At 35.2% G+C, this 24,721-nt stretch overlaps 1 protein-coding gene across 2 annotated transcripts; it reads right to left on the bottom strand.

Moving 5' to 3' along the window:
- Positions 1-796: 796 nt before the first annotated feature.
- Positions 797-13,700, bottom strand: LOC125662483 (signal peptidase complex catalytic subunit SEC11A). 2 transcript variants are annotated; one of them, XM_048894720.2, is made up of 6 exons: positions 13,561-13,700; positions 9,541-9,650; positions 8,034-8,183; positions 7,056-7,175; positions 4,477-4,534; positions 797-1,801 (listed from the first exon to the last, which is right to left on the bottom strand). In XM_048894720.2, exons 1-6 carry the CDS (start codon positions 13,615-13,617, stop codon positions 1,751-1,753), a joined length of 546 nt encoding a protein of 181 aa, XP_048750677.1. In that variant the 5' UTR covers positions 13,618-13,700; the 3' UTR covers positions 797-1,750. The 2 variants fall into 2 exon arrangements, with proteins under 2 accessions (XP_048750677.1, XP_056003310.1); XM_056147335.1 differs by lacking the exon at positions 13,561-13,700 and adding an exon at positions 12,482-12,502.
- Between the last annotated feature and the right edge of the window lie 11,021 nt (positions 13,701-24,721).

Consider the following 24,721-nt stretch of genomic DNA (forward strand, 5'->3'; position numbering starts at 1 on the left):
ATTGCATCTTGTTTAATGTCCCTCTCGTCTGGATACGCTATATAGGAGCAAGAAAGAACATTCGAATACTTATCCTACTAACTTGGGTACGAACCTGTTTTTACCACAATCGTTACTTCTCACAAGCTCGTTTTTCCGCTTGTCGGAAAAGCCCGATCATGTGGGACCGGTTTTTACCACTGAAAAGTATTCAAGAAATGAAACTTATAATTCTTTATTTGATGCATGTATCAAACCAAAAATTGGATGGAAAACTCCGTTCAATTTTTCGTTTGATACATGCAACAAATAAAGAATGATAAGTTTTATTTCTTATCATTTAATTATGTTTTTAAAATAGAAAAACAAATAGTTTCTCTCATCAAAAACTTTGAATTAACGTTTTTGAAATGGCGCGTAAGAATACCTACATGTATACGTAACAAAGAAAAAAAAAAAAAACCCAACAAAACTGGCTGTGCTTGCAGGTCAGGTAGGGTTACTGTGTAGAATTCAATGGATTATACACCAAATTAAAGGTGCAATGGTTAAAAGCGGAATTAGATATAAAGGAAGAGAACAAGTGGTGACTGATGTGTGCTGCATTGCGTTCGAGGAGACGTTGAACACTGGTTGTGGATACATGAACACTACACTACACCAAATGACACTTGATTATAAGGTGTAAACTGACCACCTCGGGTGTACAGTCATCATGTCCTAATTTCAAATCATCATGATTGAAAGATGACCAAATAATTTAATTGGGTCATTTAAAAGAGTGTAAAATGATTGACAACTGCTGAAACATACCATGTTCAACTGAGAAATTTTATTACTGTCAAAGTGGCACTGGTATAAGATGTGAAGAACACTACACCTACATTAAAGTGGGGAGGGAGGGGTGTTACGAGAAATAAGAACAATGATCATGTTATGAAAGCACCTTGTTAGACTTTGATGTAAATGTACAGCAATGAGAAGAGGCCTATATATTCACAAGGTTTAAGTGATTATTCTGACTTTCAACAAATAGTATCAAATACATATCATAACTTCCTAGTTTTTATCAATATAATCAGGCAAACACTAAATTTTTGACAGCATTACAACACATGATAAAATTACAATACATGGTGTAATAACAATTAAAATGTTTCTCATAAAAATAGACACGAGAGAAGCCCTGCATTTTACATCAGTTTTATGATTTCTTGAATTGAATATTGCACTAATCACATCAAAGGACACCCACTGTATTACTCCGCGACAGAAATGCCTGCTCTGTATCTAAAAGTGCTGGAGATTCAGACCCTGATCTTAACAAATCAAATAATATGTCAATATGAAGAGTCAATGTACCACACCTCATTAACAGTCGGACACAACACAAATTTTATGTGACGGTGAAAATGAGTTCCAGTGATTTAATAAAATTTATACAGAGTAACACTTGACACATTTACACAGACTACTTTAAAACACAATCTACCGAAATTTACAACTCTTCCATTCACATTCATCCAAAGTCAGTCCCATAATTTTTCTTACAACCATTCAAAATCCACAAAACTAGGTATAAATACATTGATACCGTAATGTTCACATTATTTACATACACAAAACACATTCCCTGTCACCAATGGTAAATAGTTACAAGCACTGACAGACTCCCACACATTCTGACTAAATTCTTTACATCCTCCTGCTAAATTCAATACTTCTAATTTCTATTTCCCCCCCATTTTTAATTTTTTTTTGTTGGTCTTTGTTATTCTCGATGAATTAGCACAAATAAACCCAGGCAAGCAAGTATGGCATACTGAAACAGAAAAGAAAAAGAAAACTGTAAACGGAAAGCACACATAAACAAGATATAACTCAGTGATAATCAGTATAATAAATAAATCGTAATATATAACTGGTCATTATAGACCGACAGATGATGGGCAAATTGTATAAAACATACATAGGCAGTGATTTTTCTATATTTTTTAAAAAGGGTCCTGTGGCTTTCGAATTTGGAAAAATTGTCGACATTTCAGTCAAATTGGGAAAAATCAATTTCATCGTAAAGAAATTTTAAAGGCATATCAAACATTATATTAATATCTTTATTAATTTTTACACATCTAATTTTCTTTAACCTTCTAAAATGTTCAACTATTCTATCCAAATCATCATTCCCATAACTCTATGTTAAGTCTTATGTATATAATTCACACTGAATGTTTATTTTTTTCAAATACGTTTTCCTTTCATAATTTTATTATTGGGGAAAATGCAAGCTAAATTGGAAAAAAATTGGCAATTTTTAGGAGGGGAAAGGGCCGAAATTCGGACCCAAAATGGGCCTAAAAAATCACTGCTAGGTGCTCTAAACCTAAAGGTGATGGGCAAATTGTATAAAACATACCTAGTAGGTGCTCTAAACCTAAAGGTGATGGGCAAACATCTCTCTATGTCACCCACCCAGCCACACCTAGAGGGACACTTCTTATACAAGGTCAAGAAAGGTGAAGATAACAAACAGTGATCAATCTTATAACTCCTATAAGGAATACAAAGATATAGGGCTCATGGCGGGTGTGATCAGTCAACAGGGGATGCTTACTCCTCCTAGGCACTTAATCCCAATGCTGGTATATCCAGGGACCCGTGTTTGCCTAACTCTATTTTGTATTCTTTATAGGAGTTGTGAGATTGAAAATTATCTTCACTTTTTCATCTTACAATTAAGGTACTTCCACCCCTCTAGAATTATAGTTTCAATCTTATATTTGATTGTTGATTCTTCAAATAATATCTTAGTAACAAATAAAAATGATAAAATAAGTATGTTACGGAATTAGTAATTTTTTTTTCAGTAAGTATACATATATACCTGTATCAACGCCAAACAATTGCAATTTTCCTTATATAGCATTATCAAAATTTCACAAAAACTGGTTGAAACGATATAATAGTATTCATAACCATTTCATGAAACTTTTTCTTTAAAACATATACGAAATGTTTGTGAAAATTAAAGGAAATCTATCGCATAATGGAATTGATAAACAATTTAATGAAAACAGAGTTATTGCCCTTGAATTCAATATTCTAAAATATATAATTGATAATTCATATATAACTTCAACTTTTAAAATATATTATGGTTAACAATTGTTTTTACAATAACTATTGAAAAACACTCCAACAAAATTGATGTTCCTGTCATGCATAAATCTTGTTAAAACATTGACTTTGCGAAATCTTATGAAGTCTCAGGAGGGTGGAACTATGTTAAGATAACCTTTTTGGTCTGAGTTTAATGTTTTAAGTAAGTATTCAAGTTTTAGAAACCAAAGATACACTTTCAATGCTCATTCAGAAAATCCACCAGTGATGAATCATAAGGAAATTACAGCATTCTTAAATTTTGATCTTCCATGTCAAAATTTTTTTTAGGGAAAAGGGCAACAGGCTTATTTACTCCCTATCATTATGCTTTCTGCTAATTTCCTTCTATCTATTTCATATTCTACTATTTTCGCAGACAAATACTCATTATCACTATTCTTTTGTGCATCTTTACAGTTTTGCCTTGTTTAAATTGTTCAAATAAAGTGCACAGAAACAGCTCCAGCAATTCAGAAATATAGTTGTCGATCCGCAGGCTCGAACTCGGGACCACAATCTTGCCATTTTGTAATTTCTCAAGACTAGACATTCATGAAACTTCAGTTTTTGCTAATAAATTATTACAAAATGATTATATCGAAGACTTAAGCGATAAATAATTAATCTTATTAGGCAATAAATAATCTTATTATATACCTATCAGTAATCTATGTTTTAGTATTGTAAAATACACAGTGTGATCATGTCTCTCTGACGTCAAAATGCATCAATGCAAAATTCTTTTGTGGAAAATATTGACCACGTCACAAACAAAACTGGGTACAAAAACAACAATTTTACTGTTATCTTTGTGCTTTTGATAATTTGGATTACATTTATCATCTTATAAACATGGATTGTTGAGTTTCTATATGTCCGCCTGCACAATATGTCTGCCCAAATACATGAGTGGGTACAAAATAAATTTATCATTACTACAGTAACTTGATTCGAAGAGTTGGATCACGTCTCGTTGACAGGCACGTATCATCAGATCAAACTCGATGCATCACATCTCGTGTGATCTGATAATCCGCACCTGTCAACTCGACGTGATCCGACTCTTCAGATCAAGTAACTGTAGTAATCATAATATATAAGCAAAAGTCATGTCTTGTGAAAATCAATGCATCATTGCATCAGCGTGAAGGCCTCGCAAAATAAAAGTGATGTACAGTAATTATTATGTTGTGAGATCTGGAAAGGAAATAAACTTCTGATTTGAATTGAATATCAAAAATATTTTCTGAAATGCCTATTAGGGGGTTCTAATACACGTTCATAGGGAGTTTGGTTCCAGATAAATTGTTCCTGACAGAAAACATAGTCTCTTACTTTAAACTTTGGATAATCATTCATCAGAATGGTGACTATTCCTACATACGGCACAAATCTGAAATGTAAACAAAATGCATATCAAATAATTAAATATCAAAGAATGTGCATACAAAGACACTGCTAGACAACTCTTCTACAAGATGATGAATTAGACTGCCACACAAATGTTTCATATTTTGCAGTTAAAGCTTTCTTTTTTCAAAGTATTCTTGAGTTTTAGATATTCATACATTGAACAATAAAATAAACAACTGTCATAGATATACTGTAATTATTTGATTAGGCCAACAAAAAAAAATTAATCAATAGTTTCTGAGGCCCCTCCGCAGCCGTTGAAAAGGTACCGCATTGATTTTTTCCCCAAATTTATATTTGTTTATTTATGTAAATGAGGCAGCTTCTGTGTTATAGATATTTATCATTTATGTAAAACTTTCAGAATGTTTTATTAAAATTTTTGAAGCATTTTTTTCTTCTTAATCAAATAATTTTTGAATGCATACTCATTTATGTGCAAGCGCTTGCGAATAATAGTTTACATTTCAAAGTAAGTAATGTGAAGCTATTTTTTATAAAAATAAAAATTCCATTGCTTAATTTTCTTTTATTTAATTTTTTTTTCACATGAAGAGGAATACAATGGTATCTTATTTCAAAAGTACAAATATACATGTAATAAATACATATCTAAGTATATTCACAGGGCTCAACATTAACTTTTTTCCCTACTTGTCCATTCGGACAAGGGACAAAGATATTTACTCGCCCGAACTTCAACTTAACTTGTCCGAAAAATTTTCAAAAAAGGATCTAATATTGTCAACTTGAAAACTGTATTTAATTTACTTAATATATAGTCTATTTTTATACCTGCTTGATTGATTTTTATTTATCTTATTCTCTTGATAAAAACAACAAACGCATAAAACAAAATTTTATCTAGACTTCCTGTCTTGAATCAATGACTTCATAATATCCATGGATGATTGAAAGTAGTACGCAATAAGTGAGCACCAATCCCGATTGAGTTTGACTCAGCTAGTTTACATAGCGATTGATATCGGGATCGAAGTTCATTTTCCATGCATTACACATGTACTTCCGACTCTGAACTACCGATAAACTTTTCACAAAATTGTTTGGAGACTTCTTTACATAAAAAAGCACTTGTCCAATCGGACAAGTGCCCATCAATATTCACTTGTCTGAAATGTTTTTCCACTGGTGCTGGACAAGCGGACAACCGTTATTATTATATGATTGAATAATTCCTAGCTCTCTCATTGGCTGAGATCCAACAATGTAGAAATTATACTACGTTATGTTTACCTGCACGTGACCTTCCAGGTGAACATAAGAAATTATTTTTTCCACATAGGACCAAAAATAGGTCGTTGAAACTTACAAAGCAAAGAACAATCTTGAAGTTTTTTTTTAATCATATAATAAAACAATCATTGCTGTTTTTGAGGTCAACACGATGATTTAGCCACCTTTGAAGTACAATATTCACCGAGCCCGAAGGGCTCGGTGAATATTGTACTCCTCAGGTGTCTAAATCATCGTATTGACCTCAAAAACAGCAATAATTGTATAATGTTGACCCCTGATTCACAGTCAGTACAGATTGATTATTTGCTCAATATTTCATATTTCATTGTAGCTCTATTTTTTAAGAGAGAAAGAAAAAGAAAGAGCAGATATAAAGAAATAAAGATAAATCTATAGGATGTAAGATTGGAAAGAAAAAAAGAAAGAGATTGCAGTGTACCTTCAAAGAATCAATATTAAGACATTAGTGAAATTAAAAACTTATAGAATAAAAGACCATATTTGCCAGAAAGTATTAAAATCATTACATTTGTGATCATTAGCATTGTACACGTGTTTCAAAGAAATCTTGAGTAGATGGACAGGTATTCTGACAACAAACTTTATACATGTATTGATCCATTACCGTATTATAAGTCATTCTACAGTCAACATAAAAAGAAAGATAACTCATGCTACAGCCAGGTATATAAAAAATAAATAAAAAAGAAGCCTATGGGCCACATTGCTCACTTGAGTCACCTTGGCCCATATCTAAAGATTTTCCATACATATTTGCATGTAAAACTTTGATCCCCTATTGTGGCCCAATCCTATCCCCAGGGGTCATGATTTGAACAAACTTGAATCTGCACTATGTCAGGAAGTTTTCATGTAAATTTCAGCTCCTCTGTCCCAGTGGTTCTTGAGAAGATTTCTAAATGATCCCACCCTATTTTTGTGATTATCTCTCCTTTGAAGGGTACATGGCCCTTCATTAGGACAAACTTGAAAGTCCTTCACCCAAGGATGCTTTGTGCCAAGTTTGGTTGAAATTAGCTCAATGGTTCTGGAGAAGAGGAAAATGTGAAAAGTTTACACCAACAACAGATTAAGGACAAATTTTGATCAGAAAAGCTCACTTGAGCTAAAGGCTCATATGAGCTAAAAAAAATACCTGCCTGTCTCATTGAAATTTGAAATGTTTGGCCTCAGAAACTATTTATATTAATTTTTTTGGCCTTATAAATTTCTAATCCGCCTACCCTCTCGCTCGTCCGACTACGTCTTTTTTCTCCAGCCACAGCTGTCCAGGGGCATACAACCCACGGTCATCAACTGAGTTATTATCTCCCTTGGTCAGGAATCGTACTTTTCCGTCTTCTCTGTAAACGGAATTCAAAATGAGAGACTATTATTTCAAAGTTCACGTAAATACACACAGATTTTTTTCATGCTTATATGGATCTGCACCAATGCATGATTTATAGTCATTCGCTTCCTTTGGAGTTCAGTTTTGGTCAACATTTCTTTGTCAATTTTATAAATACATCCCACTGCCAAGCAAATTTTTCTCAACATCTTTAAAGAAATCACATTTAACTTAAAATCAATGATCCCAAAATATATGTCAGACAAAGAAATTTAACTGTAAGTCAATGCATGAATTATTAATACAGAGAAATAATGATTTTACACGGCGAATGCCTTTAGAGAAATAAACACATGAGGCTCAAAGATCACATCACTTGCCTGAAAAGTGGCATTTTACTAAATATAAATTTGAATTACTGTCACAACCCTGCTGTGAGGAATATCGTGTGAACTAAAAAATATATATTACATGTGAATATTTGTATATATATAACTTTGTACCATTCTGACTCGTCAAAAGAAATTTAATGGTTGGTTGGTTGTACATGTAAATTGTTTAAGGAGAATGTTTCGACCATTGCTTCAGTTTAAAATAAAAGAAATATCAAACTTACAGTAAAACACTGGAAGATGTAAGGACTTCAAGCTACTGTTGTTGTTATCATAATAATTCTTGTAAAAATCTGGAAACATGACGTTTAAAGCTAAGCCCCCCCCCCCCCCCTTCCCCCCCCTCTGATTTTCAGTGCATCTTGGGTCCTCCGTTCCACTGCTAGTATTGAATTTTGGTGAATCTTGCATGCTCACACTTTTGCAGTGAATCTAACACAAGTTATACACCTTAGTAGTAAATGATACATCTTACATACTTTTCATGGACTTTCAGCACTCTGTGGACAATGGGAATATCTCGTCCCTCGATTTTAAATACAACAATTTCTCCAACTCTGATTGGTTCCTCTCTGTAGTTGGTCAGGAAAAGTAGGTCACCTCGGAAAAAGGCTGGTTCCATACTCCCACTGTTTAACACAAAATCCATTGTTCATTCATGAAATAAATTTAATTTTTTGAAATATACATGAAAGGATGAGCTGTGACGCTTTATGTTTGTGTGTACATCATGAAGCACTAATGCACCCTTCATAACAAGTATACCGGGGTGAAGCATTACTGAAAAATAAATTTTGTTTCTTATATTTACATTTTACTTTAATTTCTGTTGCAGAATTCTTTACAATATATTCATATTATATGTGTCAAGATTCATTTGCCCACCACAGTTTATACTCATCATGAGATAATGGTTATCATTTCAGTTGCAAAGGCAAAAGCATTGGAAATGTAAACACAAATCACTTATACATCTTTCATCTTGATTAGCAGCTCTTACAAACCCTTGACCTATTGTGTTAAGCTGAAAAATCAGAATTCTTTTTTGATCTCAGGTGGTTTAAAATTAAATTAATTTATTTGGGTTGTCAAAAAAAAAAACAACAACAAAAAAACCTAAACAAAACCATAATTTGAAATGGATATATCATTTTGGTTTGAAATTCCTGGTACCCACAAAATCTACGAAAATACTGGTCAAAATGTCACTGACATGGAGGTGGTCAGTCATTAACACATCACATCAGAGTAAGGTGGTCAGTCATTAAGACATCAGAGTAAGGTGGTCAGTCATTAAGACATCAGAGTGTAAGGTGGTCAGTCATTAACACAACACATCAGAGTGTAAGGTGGTCAGTCATTAAGACATCAGAGTGTAAGGTGGTCAGTCATTAAGACATCAGAGTGTAAGGTGGTCAGTCATTAAGACATCAGAGTGTAAGGTGGTCAGTCATTAAGACATCAGAGTGTAAGGTGGTCAGTCATTAAGACATCAGAGTGTAAGGTGGTCAGTCATTAACACAACACATCAGAGTGTAAGGTGGTCAGTCATTAACACATCACATCAGAGTGTAAGGTGGTCATTAACACATCACATCAGAGTGTAAGGTGGTCAGTCATTAACACATCACATCAGAGTGTAAGGTGGTCAGTCATTAACACATCAGAGTGTAAGGTGGTCAGTCATTAACACATCAGAGTGTAAGGTGGTCAGTCATTAACACATCAGAGTGTAAGGTGGTCATTAACACAACACATCAGAGTGTAAGGTGGTCAGTCATTAACACAACACATCAGAGTGTAAGGTGGTCAGTCATTAACACATCACATCAGAGTGTAAGATGGTCAGTCATTAACACATCAGAGTGTAAGGTGGTCAGTCATTAACACAACACATCAGTGTAAGGTGCTCAGTCATTAAGACAACACTGGACAACAAGTGAGAGAGGGAGGTGGTCAGGCGATAAGAAAGTTTTTGATAAGTACCTGAGAACGACCACTATGGGACTTTCACTGCCGGTGACGACCATCAATCCTTTCCAGATCATCAATGCTGAGGACACAATCATTCCGAAATTCAACACCTGATAGTACAGCTGTAATAGAAAATAATCCCAAAATTCAACACCTTGTAGTGCAACTGTGATAGAAAATAATCCCAAAATTCAACATCTGGTAGTACAGCTGTAATAGAAAATGATCAGTCCAGTGCTCAAAAAAGTTAATGTCAAATCTTGATACAGGAACAGGAACTTTTTTGCCGGAGATACTTCGGCCCATATTTTTTTTTTTATATTTTGCCTACCGTTACCCATATTATTGCGTTCTAACAAAATTATGGTATATTGACACTTCGACCCAATGCCATTTTGGCCAAAATGTTAAAGATATGCATCAGTGAATTCCTTTGGTTTTAGGTATTTTGTTTTCATTTCCTCATTATACCAGAGTATGCAAAAAACGTCGGACCGGTAAAAGTTAAAATTTGTATAGTTCCTGACCAAATGTCCGGTGTTGTATTTTTGTTTGGTATATAGTATTTCCGGTATTAAACATGTTAAACTATTTCAGTTTTTCCAAATAAACGTATTCTACGCAAGGTAAGGCCAGTTCAACTTAATTAGTAGATTATCATCCAGGGACAACAAAACGTATGGGGCGGGTGGGAGGATTTTATTTTTAAATTTTTATTTTCTGAGAAAAATATTAAAGACATGATTTTTTTTTCAACAGATGCGCATCATTTAATGCCAGGTGGATATCAATCTATGCTATTTTCACAGACATATCATTTCCGGTTAAGCTTTAATTTCAAACAGAAATATACCTAACTTCAAGATTTACGCCTGTATCAACGCGAGAAATTAACAAAACCATATAGATCTATTTTCTTCACGTGGCTTTTCACGTATATTTTGCTATACTGGAAATGTAAACAAGTGTAAATACCGCAGTGCTTCCCAAGGTCTTCTGGTATTTACTGGACATTTGGTCCAGTAATGGTCGAGATATTACTGGACCAAATCACATTTTACCAGACCAAAATTTGATAGACAAATTAATCCCCTATTGGCCCCACCCTACCCTTGGGGACCATGATTTTGACAAACTTGAATTTACCCTATATCAGGAAGCTTAAAATTTCATGTAAATTTGAACTTTCAGGCCCTGTGGTACTTGAGAAGAAAGATTTTTAAAGATGTTCCCAATATATTCCCATGTAAAACTTTGATCCCCGATTGTCATCTTACCCTACCCCGGGGGCCATGATTTTAGGAAACTTGAATCTGCACTATATCAGGAAGCTTTCATGTGAATTTGAACTTTCTGGCCCAGAATGGCATCGGTGACGTACTTTATTAGCCCAAGCACTTCACCTCAGATTTGTTAGCGGAGTAAACTTTTCCAACCCGTGTTCAACACCAGTGTTATGAAATATACAGTTGTTTAAAACTCAAGCAATTCGCGTAACTCAAATTCTTCAATCAAACGTGCCCTTGTTGTTCAAGTACTTCTTGATCAGAGTATAGTTTAAACGCTTTATTTACCTGTTATTTACTCTTCAAAGACGTCTGTAGTTTCACGGGATATTGCATGCTCAATTATATTATCACCCTCTCGGGGGGAATTGAAGAGGATTGCAAGTTTGATAGATATTTGAGTTAAATGTAAATACGTTTTCTGTTTGCAATGACTAAAGAACAGAATAAATTTTGGGACATGCTGCTAAAAATTGAAAATTTATCTAATCATGTATTTTATTGAAAAAAAAATTATTGGACACTTGGTCCGGCCAACAATTGATACTGATCGGACCAAAACAAAAATTACTGGACATCTGCCAATGTCCGACGGACCTTTGGAATCACTGAATACCGGAGTCGGACATGAAAATATTTCGGAAATCGAAATTTTCACAAAGTAAAAAAATTCGTGGCGGGCCAATTTTTGAGGGGCGGGTGGGGATGATAATTTATCAATTAAGTTGAATTGACCTAAATCAGGGTAGATATATAAATTTCAGTCGATAAAAAATTTTCAGTCTTAAAAAAAAACCCAGTAGGCCCACCGATAACCGTGTTTAGTAAAATCGGGATCAGACTACCAAATATTATTGACACACATGCCCTGTAAGTCTGTTATGTATATCTGGCGGAGATTATGATCCCCTGGCCCTACTAAAATATAAAGAATGTGCAATTCCTGGTAGGAAATCAGTGAAACAACCCGTTCTTACAGAGAAAGTTGCCGCTAAGGAAACAAAGTGACAAAGAAAATGTTAGCGTGCTTGGCAGGAGAATCGGCCCTCATTTGAATACAACGATGCAGTGATTGGGAAGTTGGCCTATATGGGACTATGGCCCCACGGTTTAAGTTTTCAATGGGCCATTTTCAGATTTAATGGGCCATCAACATATTTTGAAAGGCCATTTTCAATAAATAGCAAATGAGCAGTGGAACATTATTGTTTTAATTGAAACTGAACCATGACCACAATATTTTTCACTGCTCTTGAAAATGTTTCTTCTTTGTTTCAATGTCCCCTTCTCAACGGTATAATTGCCTTTATCGGTATTGGTATTTGAAGACGGTCTCTCGTTGTTTTTTTCTCATTATTTTTTTTTTCACTTTCTGTTGTTTCTATATATGTCCTTGGACTTCTGAAGCTTAAACGCTAAAGAATAAGCATGAGAAGACGTGATGAGATGTGATGTAAGAGGAAATAGCTTGTTGGTCATCTATTTTGATTTGTATTGCTTCAACCAATGAGATTCGGTGTATCAGAATACATAGGAATTAAAAATGAAAGTACAAAAAATAAGTAAGTCGTACCCAATTCACTTCTAGAGAAAAAACATAAGCTATAATCGATAATGAATGCGCACTTTGGCGCATGGATTATATAATTTAATGCGCCAATTTTCACCTGAATGGGACTATGGCGCAGGGCGCATAGCCTTCCCAATCACTGATGATGATCTCATATATTGCATCTGGTACAGAAAGGAAAACACTGCAAATTGTAAGTTCGTGTCTGGATCTGATAATTATAAAATTGATTCTGTAAAAGGACACGAAAATAATAAATGGTGTAAACACTATGCGCCAAATTAACAACTACAAGTGACCGCCTCAGACTTTCAGAATATGAGACTAGTGATTAACCCTTGTTTTTACCTTTATTAGGATATTATCTAATCAAAGAGTGATTATGAAGAACTAGAAGAATAAGGATGCGAGGATTCTGAAGATACTGACTGTGAAATGACAGAATTATAAGATGAAAGAGAGCTGAATTTATTTTGTTATACTCATTAAAAATGTTTAAACTTGAAATTTTGAATCATGTTGAATCATTCCTACACAACATTTGGGCTAGTAAAATCTTATTTGGGCTACCAAATTTTGTACTCTCATTTGCCCTATAGGCATGTAGTCAGAAGCATTAAGCGTAAAGACTGAATTTTGCACATAAGAAAATTTGGTCTGGTAAAATTATTTTTGGTCCAGTAAAGCTAGATTGTTTACCGACCGAATGTCTGGTAAAATTAGAAATCATTTGCGTACACTGATATTAGACTGAACCCTTCTGTGTTGTAACCGTGTAGAATCGGTATAGTTGTGATTTAATGTATCCCGTTCCAAATTAATTGACCCTAGGCCTACTATGGACAGTATACACAAGATATATACGCGACCATATGGTGTGGTTCCAGATACGGATTGAAAAAAAAAACAAAACAACCAAGAAAAACAGCCCAAGCTCCTTGTATATTCAGTCAAATGTTCTGATCTTGTAAATCACAGAGAAATAACATCATATTCATAGTAACTTTTTCAGTGATAACCCGCAAAAATATTATTTCCTCGTATAGTTTACTTTGTGTACGACAGAGGAAACGCGAACTGCCGCGTATTGGTGTTGACTTGATCAACACACGTGAGGATGCATGCATTTTGTTCTACCAGAAATGAAGACTAGAATAAAATGAAAGTTTGAATTACCTGTCGCGGGTTCATGCGCCGCACATCGTCCAAGAAATCCATGTCAAACAATCCCATTTTGAAACCTGGGATCGTGGAGCCGCAAAACAGGAAGCTGACAGTAATTCTCGCGATATTTCAACGCTAAATCTCGCACAGGCATAATCAAAGTACTGTCAATACCTACAATCTTTTAAAGAGTTGAAATACTGAGATAAATGTTTGCACGGGTACTGCTGGAAGTTAATACAAATATAGTGTTGATGGACCAAAGTCAAAGGATTTTTGGTCCACCATTAAGCCTTTTAATACAAACAAAAGTAACCCACTCAAATAAGATATTTTCTCTGATGGTGATGCTCTGGTGTGTTGCCAAAGCAGAGTAAGTGAAATAACAAGATTAAGCGGCATAAAAGTAGCCCAGACTATCCAACATCACACATAATCTTCAGTATAGAGATATTTCATATCGATAAACGAATCTTTTCAATCATTGATATTACCTGTAGCAACCACCAACCATTTTTTTTTTAATTACCCAAAACAATAAAAATCAGGTGTAATTACCAATTTTGAGTATGCTGATTTCAAATCTGGATTCCTTTTACTCCACTTTCTTATAGAAAATGAGGTATAGTGTCTTAAACACCCCTACCGTCAGGTTGCCAAAAACGGAAAAATCACATCAAAAAGTGACCCAACTTTATTTCTTGAAACATCATTACCCAAAACAATAAATATCAGGTGTAATTACCAATTTTGAGTATGTTGAATCCAAATCTGAATTCGTTTTACTCCACTTTCTTACAGAAAATGAGGTATAATGTCTTAAACACACCTACCGTCAGGTTGTCAAAAACGGAAAATGTTCCATTTCACATTAAAAAGTGACCCTAAAATGCATACATGCCAACTTTTAAAAATCCCCATGGGGGATTTTGCGCGCGACGACCTTTTTTCAAAGCTCAAAATTCACGACATTTTAGCATGAAAATAAATATTTGTCCTTTCAAATAAAATATCAATCAAATCATTGTTAATGTATCATATATTAACACAACATCAAATGTGTTTGACCATTAACTATATTAAAGAGACACTACAGCTCATTTTGCGCTAAAATCATGAAATGACAATTTTCTCAGGGCTTTCTCAATTTTTGTTGCATTGTTGAATGTATGAACTTTGCGAAAATAACACTTATCTAAAGTTACAAACTCTCGTTTTAACGTAAAAATTAATACTTTTTGATGGCCTATACAAAAAATATCGAGTCTCCTCCTTCGGTCTTCAGACGCATGCGCATAGACAGTAAACAGTGCAGCATGTCGTCAAGTGAGAGAAAGTGTAGTGCTGTGGATATCGATAGATCCAGAATTTTGAAAGATTCTATGAGAAAAGAGGTAAAAATAAAATGAGACAAAACTCATACGTGAAATAAAATTTACCTTGGGATCAGTATGACCGTTGGAAAACAAAGAGCTAGGAGAAACGATTGTAACTCAGTGGCGGATCTAGGATTTCCGAAGGGGTGTGTGAAAGTCAAATATTAGCCAAAGTAATCGTCCATTCTGGGTGCAAAATTTGGAGTTTCACTCACAATTTGTGGTTAAAAAGGGGAGGGGGATCCTGCCCCCCCCCCCCCCCGCCCTAAATCTGCTATTGGGACTAGCCGCGAAGAACTGCTTTAAAAGTGTTATTTTTATCTGAACACGACAAGTGTTAACCAGTTGTAAAAACATCGGTCAATAAGAACATAGGTGGGTTTCTGTTGAATTATGATTTATATAAATACTTATTATAATGAGCAGGAAATAATCTAGCTTATACTTGAAGGTGAGTGTGGTCCCCTTGAAGGGGATTCCTACACAACACCTTTGCTGTCATTCAAAACCACGTGATGTAAATAAGCATTCAAAAGTCCGAGTCAGCATGAAGAAACTTTTGAATTCCGGACGATCTTCAAAGCGCAGTTGAGAGTAAATTAATGCATCCAATAGTTCAAAATTGTCAGTATCGATATGATTTTTATCATTTTATCAATACGTGTTTTTAAAAACACTTTATTAAAATGTGGAAAATGAGCTGTAGTGTCTCTTTAAATGTCATCAGCAGAAAGTGAATTTAATGTGGGATGTCAGTTTGAACCTGATGTAACAGAGGAAGAAATTGTTTATCAGAATAAGGCTTCTTCACCAGCAGTTGATTTTAATGAGAGAGGAATTCTCCTTGATTGACGTGGTTGTGGAAATTGTAGCTATTTACATTTGAGGGATCATTGCCTTTGTTGTCATGAGTTTGAACATTTTGTGTCAGATTATTTAGATACATGTATACACATAATGGCAGTTCTGTACACCCATATTTTGACACGGTGTCTCTAAGTCCTGTTATAAATGATACAGCGTGCATTTATCCATGGGTTTAAGTATCGAGAGAGGAAGAACCCTAAAGAACTTAAATAACAACTTGTTAAACAATTAAGAAAAACCACAAAAATGAAAAGTAACATATGTATTCACATGTATTAAAATTTAAGTATTAAACATAACATGCAATTTGGGTATATTCAGTACTCCAGTTTCGAGATACGAACTCTTCTGTGTAGGAGGTGCATTTAGTGGAAATTTGAATGCCTAAGTGGGACAGAGTGGACCTACAGTCAACGAAGAAAACGGTGAAATGTGTTAAAAGCGGTTTCTCTTTAAATATGTAAGGCTGTCTAAAGTTAATTCTACGTTTAACGTCACCCGCGCGCGTAGGTTTCGGCGAAATTGCCGTTTTGAAAAAAACAAACAAATCCGGATTTGAAGTAGTCGTTCAGGTTTGGTTTTTCATTTAGCGACTTAATTCTACATCCCGTGTAAGAGAAAAAAGCACTGAAAAATTTAATCAGAGGCCCTTAAATGAAGAAAATGGAAGTATATGCCACTATTAAAGTAAAGAAAACGTACAAAGATGGTTTGAACCGAACTAATCTCAGCGAGATTCGTCGAGGCTGGATATTTGGACTGACGCCTCTTCCGAATGTCAAACCAGTGTCACACAAAGTAATTCGGGAAATCTTGCCTGAAATTCAGCCGCTTTTTGCGATTAAAATGGGTTAAGCAATTCCGTGATCGCTTCAACTTTTCGTCTTAGACATCCTATTAACTCCCTATCACATTTCATATTTACCTTTTCAACAGTGAAGAGTTCCGATGTACTATTTCATGACAGTTTGTACTACGATTGGAAATAACAGAACTTGCTGATTGATAATTACTTTGTACAAAGCATTTAATCATAAAAATTAAAAGCACTAAAAAGGAAACTGTAATTATTTAATCAATTTATTTGAGGGCGTCCTAAACTATCGGAATCCTGCCTTGTATTTGTAGATGTGAAGGTACAATCCTGATCTTTTAGTTGTGGTACACCAGATTAGCATCTTCCTTTCAAAATTGTATTTTAAAAAATCAACACGAAACAAAGTAAAGCATATTTTAAACTTTAAGATGTGTCATTATAAAAATGTATGAAATATTGTCATCATAATTTTAATTGTAACTGAGTCACATGTGTCTAGCAACTATTTCCACAAAAGGAAGTTTTCCTTTAGTTTGCTATGTTTGTGGTGATGAAAATCCATTGGATGTACCACCTGATATTATCGCAAGCCACTACTCTGCTCACCCAATCTGCATGGTGTGTTCGCAGAAGGGATACAAACCCAGATTAAGGAAAAAGTCTTTGCTGGGAAAACGCAGAAATTGACTTGGACTTGAAAATCAAATCCCACATTGTGTTTAATTTGACATATTACGTTTTTGGTCACTATTGGGTGATGTCTATTTGAAATTGTTGATTTTTGGGTCACTGAATAGGTGATTTTCAATAAATACACATTTGTTTAAAAATTTTGTTTATTTTTTTTCCTCCCTCCCTCGTAGGTTTTGAAGTTTTGAGGTGACGTTAAACGTAGAATTAATTTTGAACAGCCTTAAACGTGGGAAATACTATGACGTGACGCATTTTTTTCATTACGACGTCATAAAGCACAAAGTGCACTGAGGTTAGGGCTGGGTATCGTTTGGAAAATTTCGATAAGATACATCTACGTATTGCAATACAGCCATGCGATACGTATTGACGATACGATATATATACATTTACTCTTAATTTTGAGGATTTAAATGATTAAATACTGACCAAAAAAAAAAAAAAAAAAAAAAAAAACCAAAAAAAAAAAAAAAAAAAAAAACCAAAAAAACTTCACCTATTCTTTTTGTTTCATTTGCATACAATGTTCGCTTGAATTAATCTATCACAAAAGACAATTGTGCATGAAGCTATTATCTATTTGCTTTTATCAATATTGTTAACGTATTTTTCTCTTCACGAAAACAAAGGCATTCACTTGCTCTGGCTTTAAATAAGCCCGAGATGCTGTTACAATATATCCCGCTCTGAGTCTAAGGCAGCAGAGGAAAGTATTTTCAGGATGAATATTTACAAATGAATTATAACTTCATTTATTTCTTCATACAAAAATTGCGACTGCAGATTACGTTCGACTTTGGTCACTACATCATTCATCGAGAGATTTCTCGCCATTTTTCTGGCAGTTTTATGATGTCATCACAAATGTGTTGTTAAATTAGTTGCACCACCAGAGCTTGCGACCTCTGTTCCACAAACATTACATTTTGGTTTATTCAAACTACAAATATATAATATTTGAAAAATTCTATAAGGAATACAAATTATGAATTGGTCAAACACTGACCCCTGGATATACCAATGGGGGATCAGGTGGCTAGGAGTAAACATCCCCGTTCAACCGGTCACACCCACCGTGAACCCTATATCACGATTAGGTAAATGGAATAATCGGTATTAAAAATCAGTATTGCATTGTAGTTGTAATCATTGGGGGAGACGACGTTGATTAAGACAGGTTGTCACATTTTTTTTTGATTCGTGAAACAGTTCGATTTTCTGTTTGTTTGAGTTTCTATTAAAAGTTACTGAAAAGTATTTCAAAGGACACATGGTTAGTTTTTCCCCTTTATAATTTATAAAAGGATCAATAAATATTTTAGATGAAGGAGAAATGACATTTGTTGCTTTCAATTGTTTGGCAATTGTCACGTAACGTGACCGGATGAGTTTGTCATTGTGCCAAAGACGGCCAATTGTTTTACGCATAATTCACTCTTTAGAACGGAGTTAATAAGAAAACAAAATACTGAATTGGAAGATGACAAGATTTATTTTTTTGAGAACTACAAGGTGGATGTGCCACAAATAATTAATTACAACTAAAATAAGTTCATACACTGCTGTTTATTAATACGAAACACCAATTATTATTTTTTCTTCAAATTATGAATATTACAATTTTTCATGCATAAAATATTTCAAATTATAGAGAGAATGGACTACAGAATATTTCAGCTCTCTTGAATGCTTTGCAGAAATATATAGGTATATACATATATGTACATTCATTTTGCTTTAGGACATAAGCATGAAAGTTATTTTTAACAGACAGACAAACAAACAAATGTATTGATTACAATATCGATTTACTAAATACAATGTTCTTTTTAAAACAGAAATTCAATAACCAGTCTCACAAATGATTGACACATGAAACACATTTGATGTATCGTACAGCAAAATGAAAAATGTGTGACGTCATTTGACGCCTTAGAAACAACAGTCAGAAGATAACAACACGTGTACTAATACCAAGGACACAAAGGTCAGATGAGTTTTGAATGACAACACGTTTACTAATCACTAACGAGAAAACACGTACCATAAAAGACTGGAAAATTTAGGCCTTCAACCCACACACACAGAACGGTGACGGTCCCTTCCAACTTCACACACACAGAACGAAGGCGGTCCGTTCTGTCTTCACACACACACACAGAACGAAGGCGGTCCGTTCTGTCTTCACAAACACACACAGAACGAAGGCGGTCCGTTCTGTCTTCACAAACACACAGAACGAAGGCGGTCCGTTCTGTCTTCACAAACACACAGAACGAAGGCGGTCCGTTCTGTCTTCACAAGCACACAGAACGAAGGCGGTCCGTTCTGTCTTCACAAACACACAGAACGAAGGCGGTCCGTTCTGTCTTCACACACACACACACACACAGAACGAAGGCGGTCCGTTCTGTCTTCACAAACACACAGAACGAAGGCGGTCCGTTCTGTCTTCACAAACACACAGAACGAAGGCGGTCCGTTCTGTCTTCACAAACACACAGAACGAAGGCGGTCCGTTCTGTCTTCACAAACACACAGAACGAAGGCGGTCCGTTCTGTCTTCACACACACACAGAACGAAGGCGGTCCGTTCTGTCTTCATAAACACACTGCGAGAGACCGACGACGGCCCATTCCGACTCCATCATCACACTGACTAGTCCCACGCGTTATGACGGAATCATCACATTGACTAGTCCCACACGTTATGACGGAATCATCACATTGACTAGTCCCACGCGTTATGACGGAATCATCACATTGACTAGTCCCACACGTTATGACGGAATCATCACAGTAAAGGACAGAAACTGCATCTCTACTTTCCAAATCACCGAATCTACATGCATTTTGATGATACAGTAATTTTATCATAGCATATACAAATATTTGGAGAAACGAAGAATCAAACAAAATATATGCATCCAACTTTTGAGGAGAAAATTTTCATTGTAATTCTAATTAGCAAATGAAAAGTGAAAATTAATCTCATAACTTCTATAAGTAATAAAAATTAAAGAGTTGGATACACACGGACCCCTGGACATACCAGAGATGGGATCAGGTGCCTAAGGGGAGTACCTGTACCATCATCTTGTTTGCGAGTAGATTGCCTCGATTTCAAAACTGACCTAACCCAGAACAAGCTGTTGTGTATCGAATCAGTTGAGAGAATTAAACTCCATCTGTAGGTGCTAATGGGATATTGCTGCATAAATATGGAAACTTTACCAAATACGAATTGGTAAATCCACGAAGTTATGATGATATCATAAGCGCAAATCTAAATTGATAATTCTGCTACAAATTTTAGTCCGTCTTGAATACACTGTATAACATTAACAGGTCTTATCACGTACTGTTGGCGGCGCCCCTGTTTCAAATATGGTTTGTATATTCCTATGATGTTAAAGACATGCTGATAAAATCAATGTGTTTTACATACCGTGAATATAGGTTGGAAATATGATAAAGCAGTAGCCCTGACCTCAATCTCTTAATTGTACATTAGATATGTTTTGTGATTTAACACAAGTCAGAGAAAGAAAAAACTTGATAAAAACTATCGATTAAATTCAGGATATATAAGCCAACAAGTTGCACAAGTCTAAGCATATATTTCTTGTCGATTTCAAAAAATTGAAATAATGTAAAACTTATACGGTACCAATTTTGATGCACCAGATGCGCATTTTGACAAATAATGTCACTCCATTGATGCTCAACCGAGATGTTTGAATTCCGCAATAACGATAAACCTGCTAGAGCTATTTCAGGGAAAAACAGTGTGCCAAAAAGTGGAGTCAAATTCGTCTAAGGATAAGAGCTATGCATGAGGGAGATAATCCTTAATTTTGATATGAATTTCTAAATTTTATCACAGCAATTAAATATACATCCGTATTTTCAAGCTAGTAACGACGTACTTAGCTATTATCAATTCCATTCTGCGCGGTTTGTTTTAATGATAATAAAAAAGCGAATATGGTCAATTTCTGATTTAGTATTGGTAATACAATAAGATATATCAGAATTATTTTTTTCAATAATATATAATATTTAAAATAGCCGAGTACAGTTTTCGTCGTACATCGACCCTGTACCCACAAGATTTAACTGTTCTTTCGCCAAACACTCAGCGTAAAAATGAGAGAGTCGCAGATGTTTCTGGTATGATCTTATAAACAGGCGGCCGTTTCACTAACCGATCGTAGATCGTAAACGTACGATTACGTTTAAGATCATTTGACTCGCACGTATACGAGCGTTTCACGAAATCTATCGTAGTCGTAACACTTACGATTGCGATTTCCGTCTGACTTTTTAGAACTCTTTTCTCCATAGAGGTATATTTAAAATTAATCCTACCATGGAAAGAAATATCCATTCATTATTTCCTCATGGTTTTAAACATATCCTTATCGTCTGCAGTAACCCATGCAAGTTGTCAACAAAAATAATGGAAATTTTGAGCCCGATCTCTAGTGTAACGTAAAGAAAATTCTTAGAATGTTTAAACAATTGATAGAATAATTTTTATTAACTTTCATGAAACTAAAATTGGGGGGAAAATGATACAAGAAATAACATAAAAGATTTTCATTTTAGAATTTTAATTGTCATGTATCGATCTGCTCATGTGAGCCAAGTTTCCATCAATAAGTAAACTATGTTCAAGATTAAAAAAAAAAAATAAGATAATGAAATGATATTGATAAAAAGAAATAATAAAATGAAAATAAAATTGCACACAAGTATAGGAAATTTTATCCTACATCAAACCATGGATATGTACTCCGTCGTTTAATCATTGTTGTAAAATACGCTGTAACACTAATGACATATCTATTCACTTATTTGTATAAATTTCAAACAAATCATGGGCTCAATTTGTTCCTTAAATGACTTGGAATTTATTTTTCCCATACGTTTGTATTCTATATAATTTTTTTATGTAAGCATACGCTAACTTCCGTCTTTACGTGACGATGTATAATCCAGATCTTTTATTAAACATTATTATCGATATTGCACTTTATGATGATTGATTTTTATATTGTTTAACGTCCCTCACGTGAATTTTCGCTAATATGGAGACGTCACCATTGCCGGTGAAGGGCTACAAGTTTTACGGCCATTGATCAGGGAGGAATCTTTATCGTGCCACACCTGCTGTGACACGGGACCTCAGTGTTTGCAGTCTCATCCGAAGGACCGCCCCATTTAGTCGCCTCCTACGACAAGCAAGAAGTACTGAGGACCTAGCTATTCTAACCCGGATCCCCACGGGAGTGCACTTATAACAAGGGGTCGGAACCCCAAGGGTCCTATAATGACCCTTCCCTTGTCTGTGTATACATATAGGTCTAGTTTGTATGTTTAATTTCTAACGACCTTCATAAAACTACAGAAACGATCCACTTGCAAAATTGGGATTTTAACCCCTCCCCCATTACCAAATCATTTTATTATCATATTTTCCCTTAAAATGTGCATGTATTATGCAGTTAGTCAGTTGCATCAAAGGTATTGATCCGACGGGGAAAAAAAATAGCTGAGTACGTCGAATCGCAAAGTCTCGGGTTTAAATCAACTGTTACTAAAGAAACTTAATTTCTGAACATGTCTATGAGAATATTAATGTCTTGAATTCTGCCTAATGTTAAATATACATGTAATCTAACGGTGATGCAGGCACATGTAGCAATACCCCCCCCCCCCCCATTACATTTCTATTACATGCAAAGTTTGAAATATTGACTAATCCAACCCCAACCCCCCTCCTCATTTTTAAAAATATGAATTGATGCATTGCCTATACATTTATTTCAGCAGACTGGTCACAGAGGCTAGGCCCGTTTTGGACTCGAACTCTGTGATACAATGAATTTACTATATTTGTGGTATCACAGAGCCCGGGCCCAAAACGGACTTGACCCCTGTGAGACTGTCACGTAATAAAGAAGGACAACTCTAATTGATTTAAAATTCGGGCTCGGACTGTACAATATTTTTGTGCAAAAGCAGACTGCAAGTCATTGTGATTGTTTTCTTCCTACAAAGTATATACAAACTCAGTCAGGTAAATACTACCACAAAATGATCTCAGGCGGGCCAGCATGGCGGCCATATTGCTCATTTACGTGCATGTAGGAGCACTTACGATAGCCCTAGACCACTCGTAGGGTTACGATCAATACTGATCGTAAATCGCAAATCGTAACTTTTAGTGAAACGGTCGTACGTGCTACGTTCACATTTAAGTCTACGTTTACGATCTACGATCGTTTAGTGAAACGGCCGCCTGGTCCCTTGCCGCGACAGGCGTTGATACGACGAAGAACCGTGGCTGCTGCGGCCCTGAGCGCCACGGGAGTATGAAAATTATGAGGCTTCGCTTAAAGCTGCTTAAAGCTAGTGATGTCTCAATATTAGTGAAAATATTTGAATGAAAAGAAATAAACAGAAACTTCCACATTCTGGTGTGACTTGAAGGCCCTTTTTGTCTGAGCCGCTTTTGTAGCAAAACCACAAGATTGTAAAACGTTCCTAGGTCTCATGAAATTTTGCAAAGCTGCAAAGAACGCTGGATGGTTGAATGGTACGCTACAAACATGTTTAGTCGGTGTATTAGGTATCTTTTATTTTTATTAAGCAATACCTACACAATGAACTAATGGCAGCAAACATGACGACTAGTTGGACATCCTACCTCTCCCCATACCTATGCTGTTTTGAAACAATCATTGCATATCAGTGTGTCGAGATTCATGAGTAAATTTTATTCAAGAGGTATACAGTATGCCCAAATATACACCCACACCTTTCTGGAATTGAACATTCAATTCAACTGAACAGGATATAGGGCTCACGGCGGATGTGACCGGTCGACAGGGGATGCTTTCTCCTCCTAGGCACCCGCTCCCACATCTGGTGTGTCCAGGGGTCCGTGTTTGCCCAACTATCTATTTTGTATTGTTTATAGGAGTTATGAGATTGATCACTGTTCGTTATGACGAGAACACATAATTCAAGTTACACAGATAGAACATTAATAAAAGAAAAAACAGAGGACGTCATCATTGTCACTGAATTATATTACAATTCAAATTACTTTTTCAAATTTCATTTGTTCAGGAGTGAAGCAACTCCTTTGATCACTATCGGGGAAGCGAAGAAAAACAGAAAAGGATTAATAAAATGAGCCAGTTTACTGAAAATCTCTCCTAAATTTAAAAGATCGATCTTCCTTTTCATATTTGATGAAAACGAATCTGTTGAAATATCAAAACTCCACAAATTGTCCAAGATTGTGTAGATAGATTTAATGATGTGTATTATCAGTATTGTGATAACAACTAGTGTCATCCGCAATTTGAGATTATGTGCCGCTTGTGATCGTTTTGCAACACGGAGA

Source organism: Ostrea edulis, chromosome 8 (assembly GCF_947568905.1).
Source record: "Ostrea edulis chromosome 8, xbOstEdul1.1, whole genome shotgun sequence".
NCBI lineage: Eukaryota > Metazoa > Mollusca > Bivalvia > Ostreida > Ostreidae > Ostrea > Ostrea edulis.

Coding starts and splice junctions, on each gene's coding strand:
- LOC125662483 (XM_048894720.2), bottom strand. CDS start 13,617: ATGGGATTGTTTGACATGGATTTCTTGGACGATGTGCGGCGCATGAAC. Junction 8,184..9,540: donor CCCATAGTGGTCGTTCTCAG/GTACTTATCAAA, acceptor TGTGTTAAACAG/TGGGAGTATGGAACCAGCCT. Junction 1,802..4,476: donor ATGATTATCCAAAGTTTAAA/GTAAGAGACTAT, acceptor TTTCTGTTTCAG/TATGCCATACTTGCTTGCCT.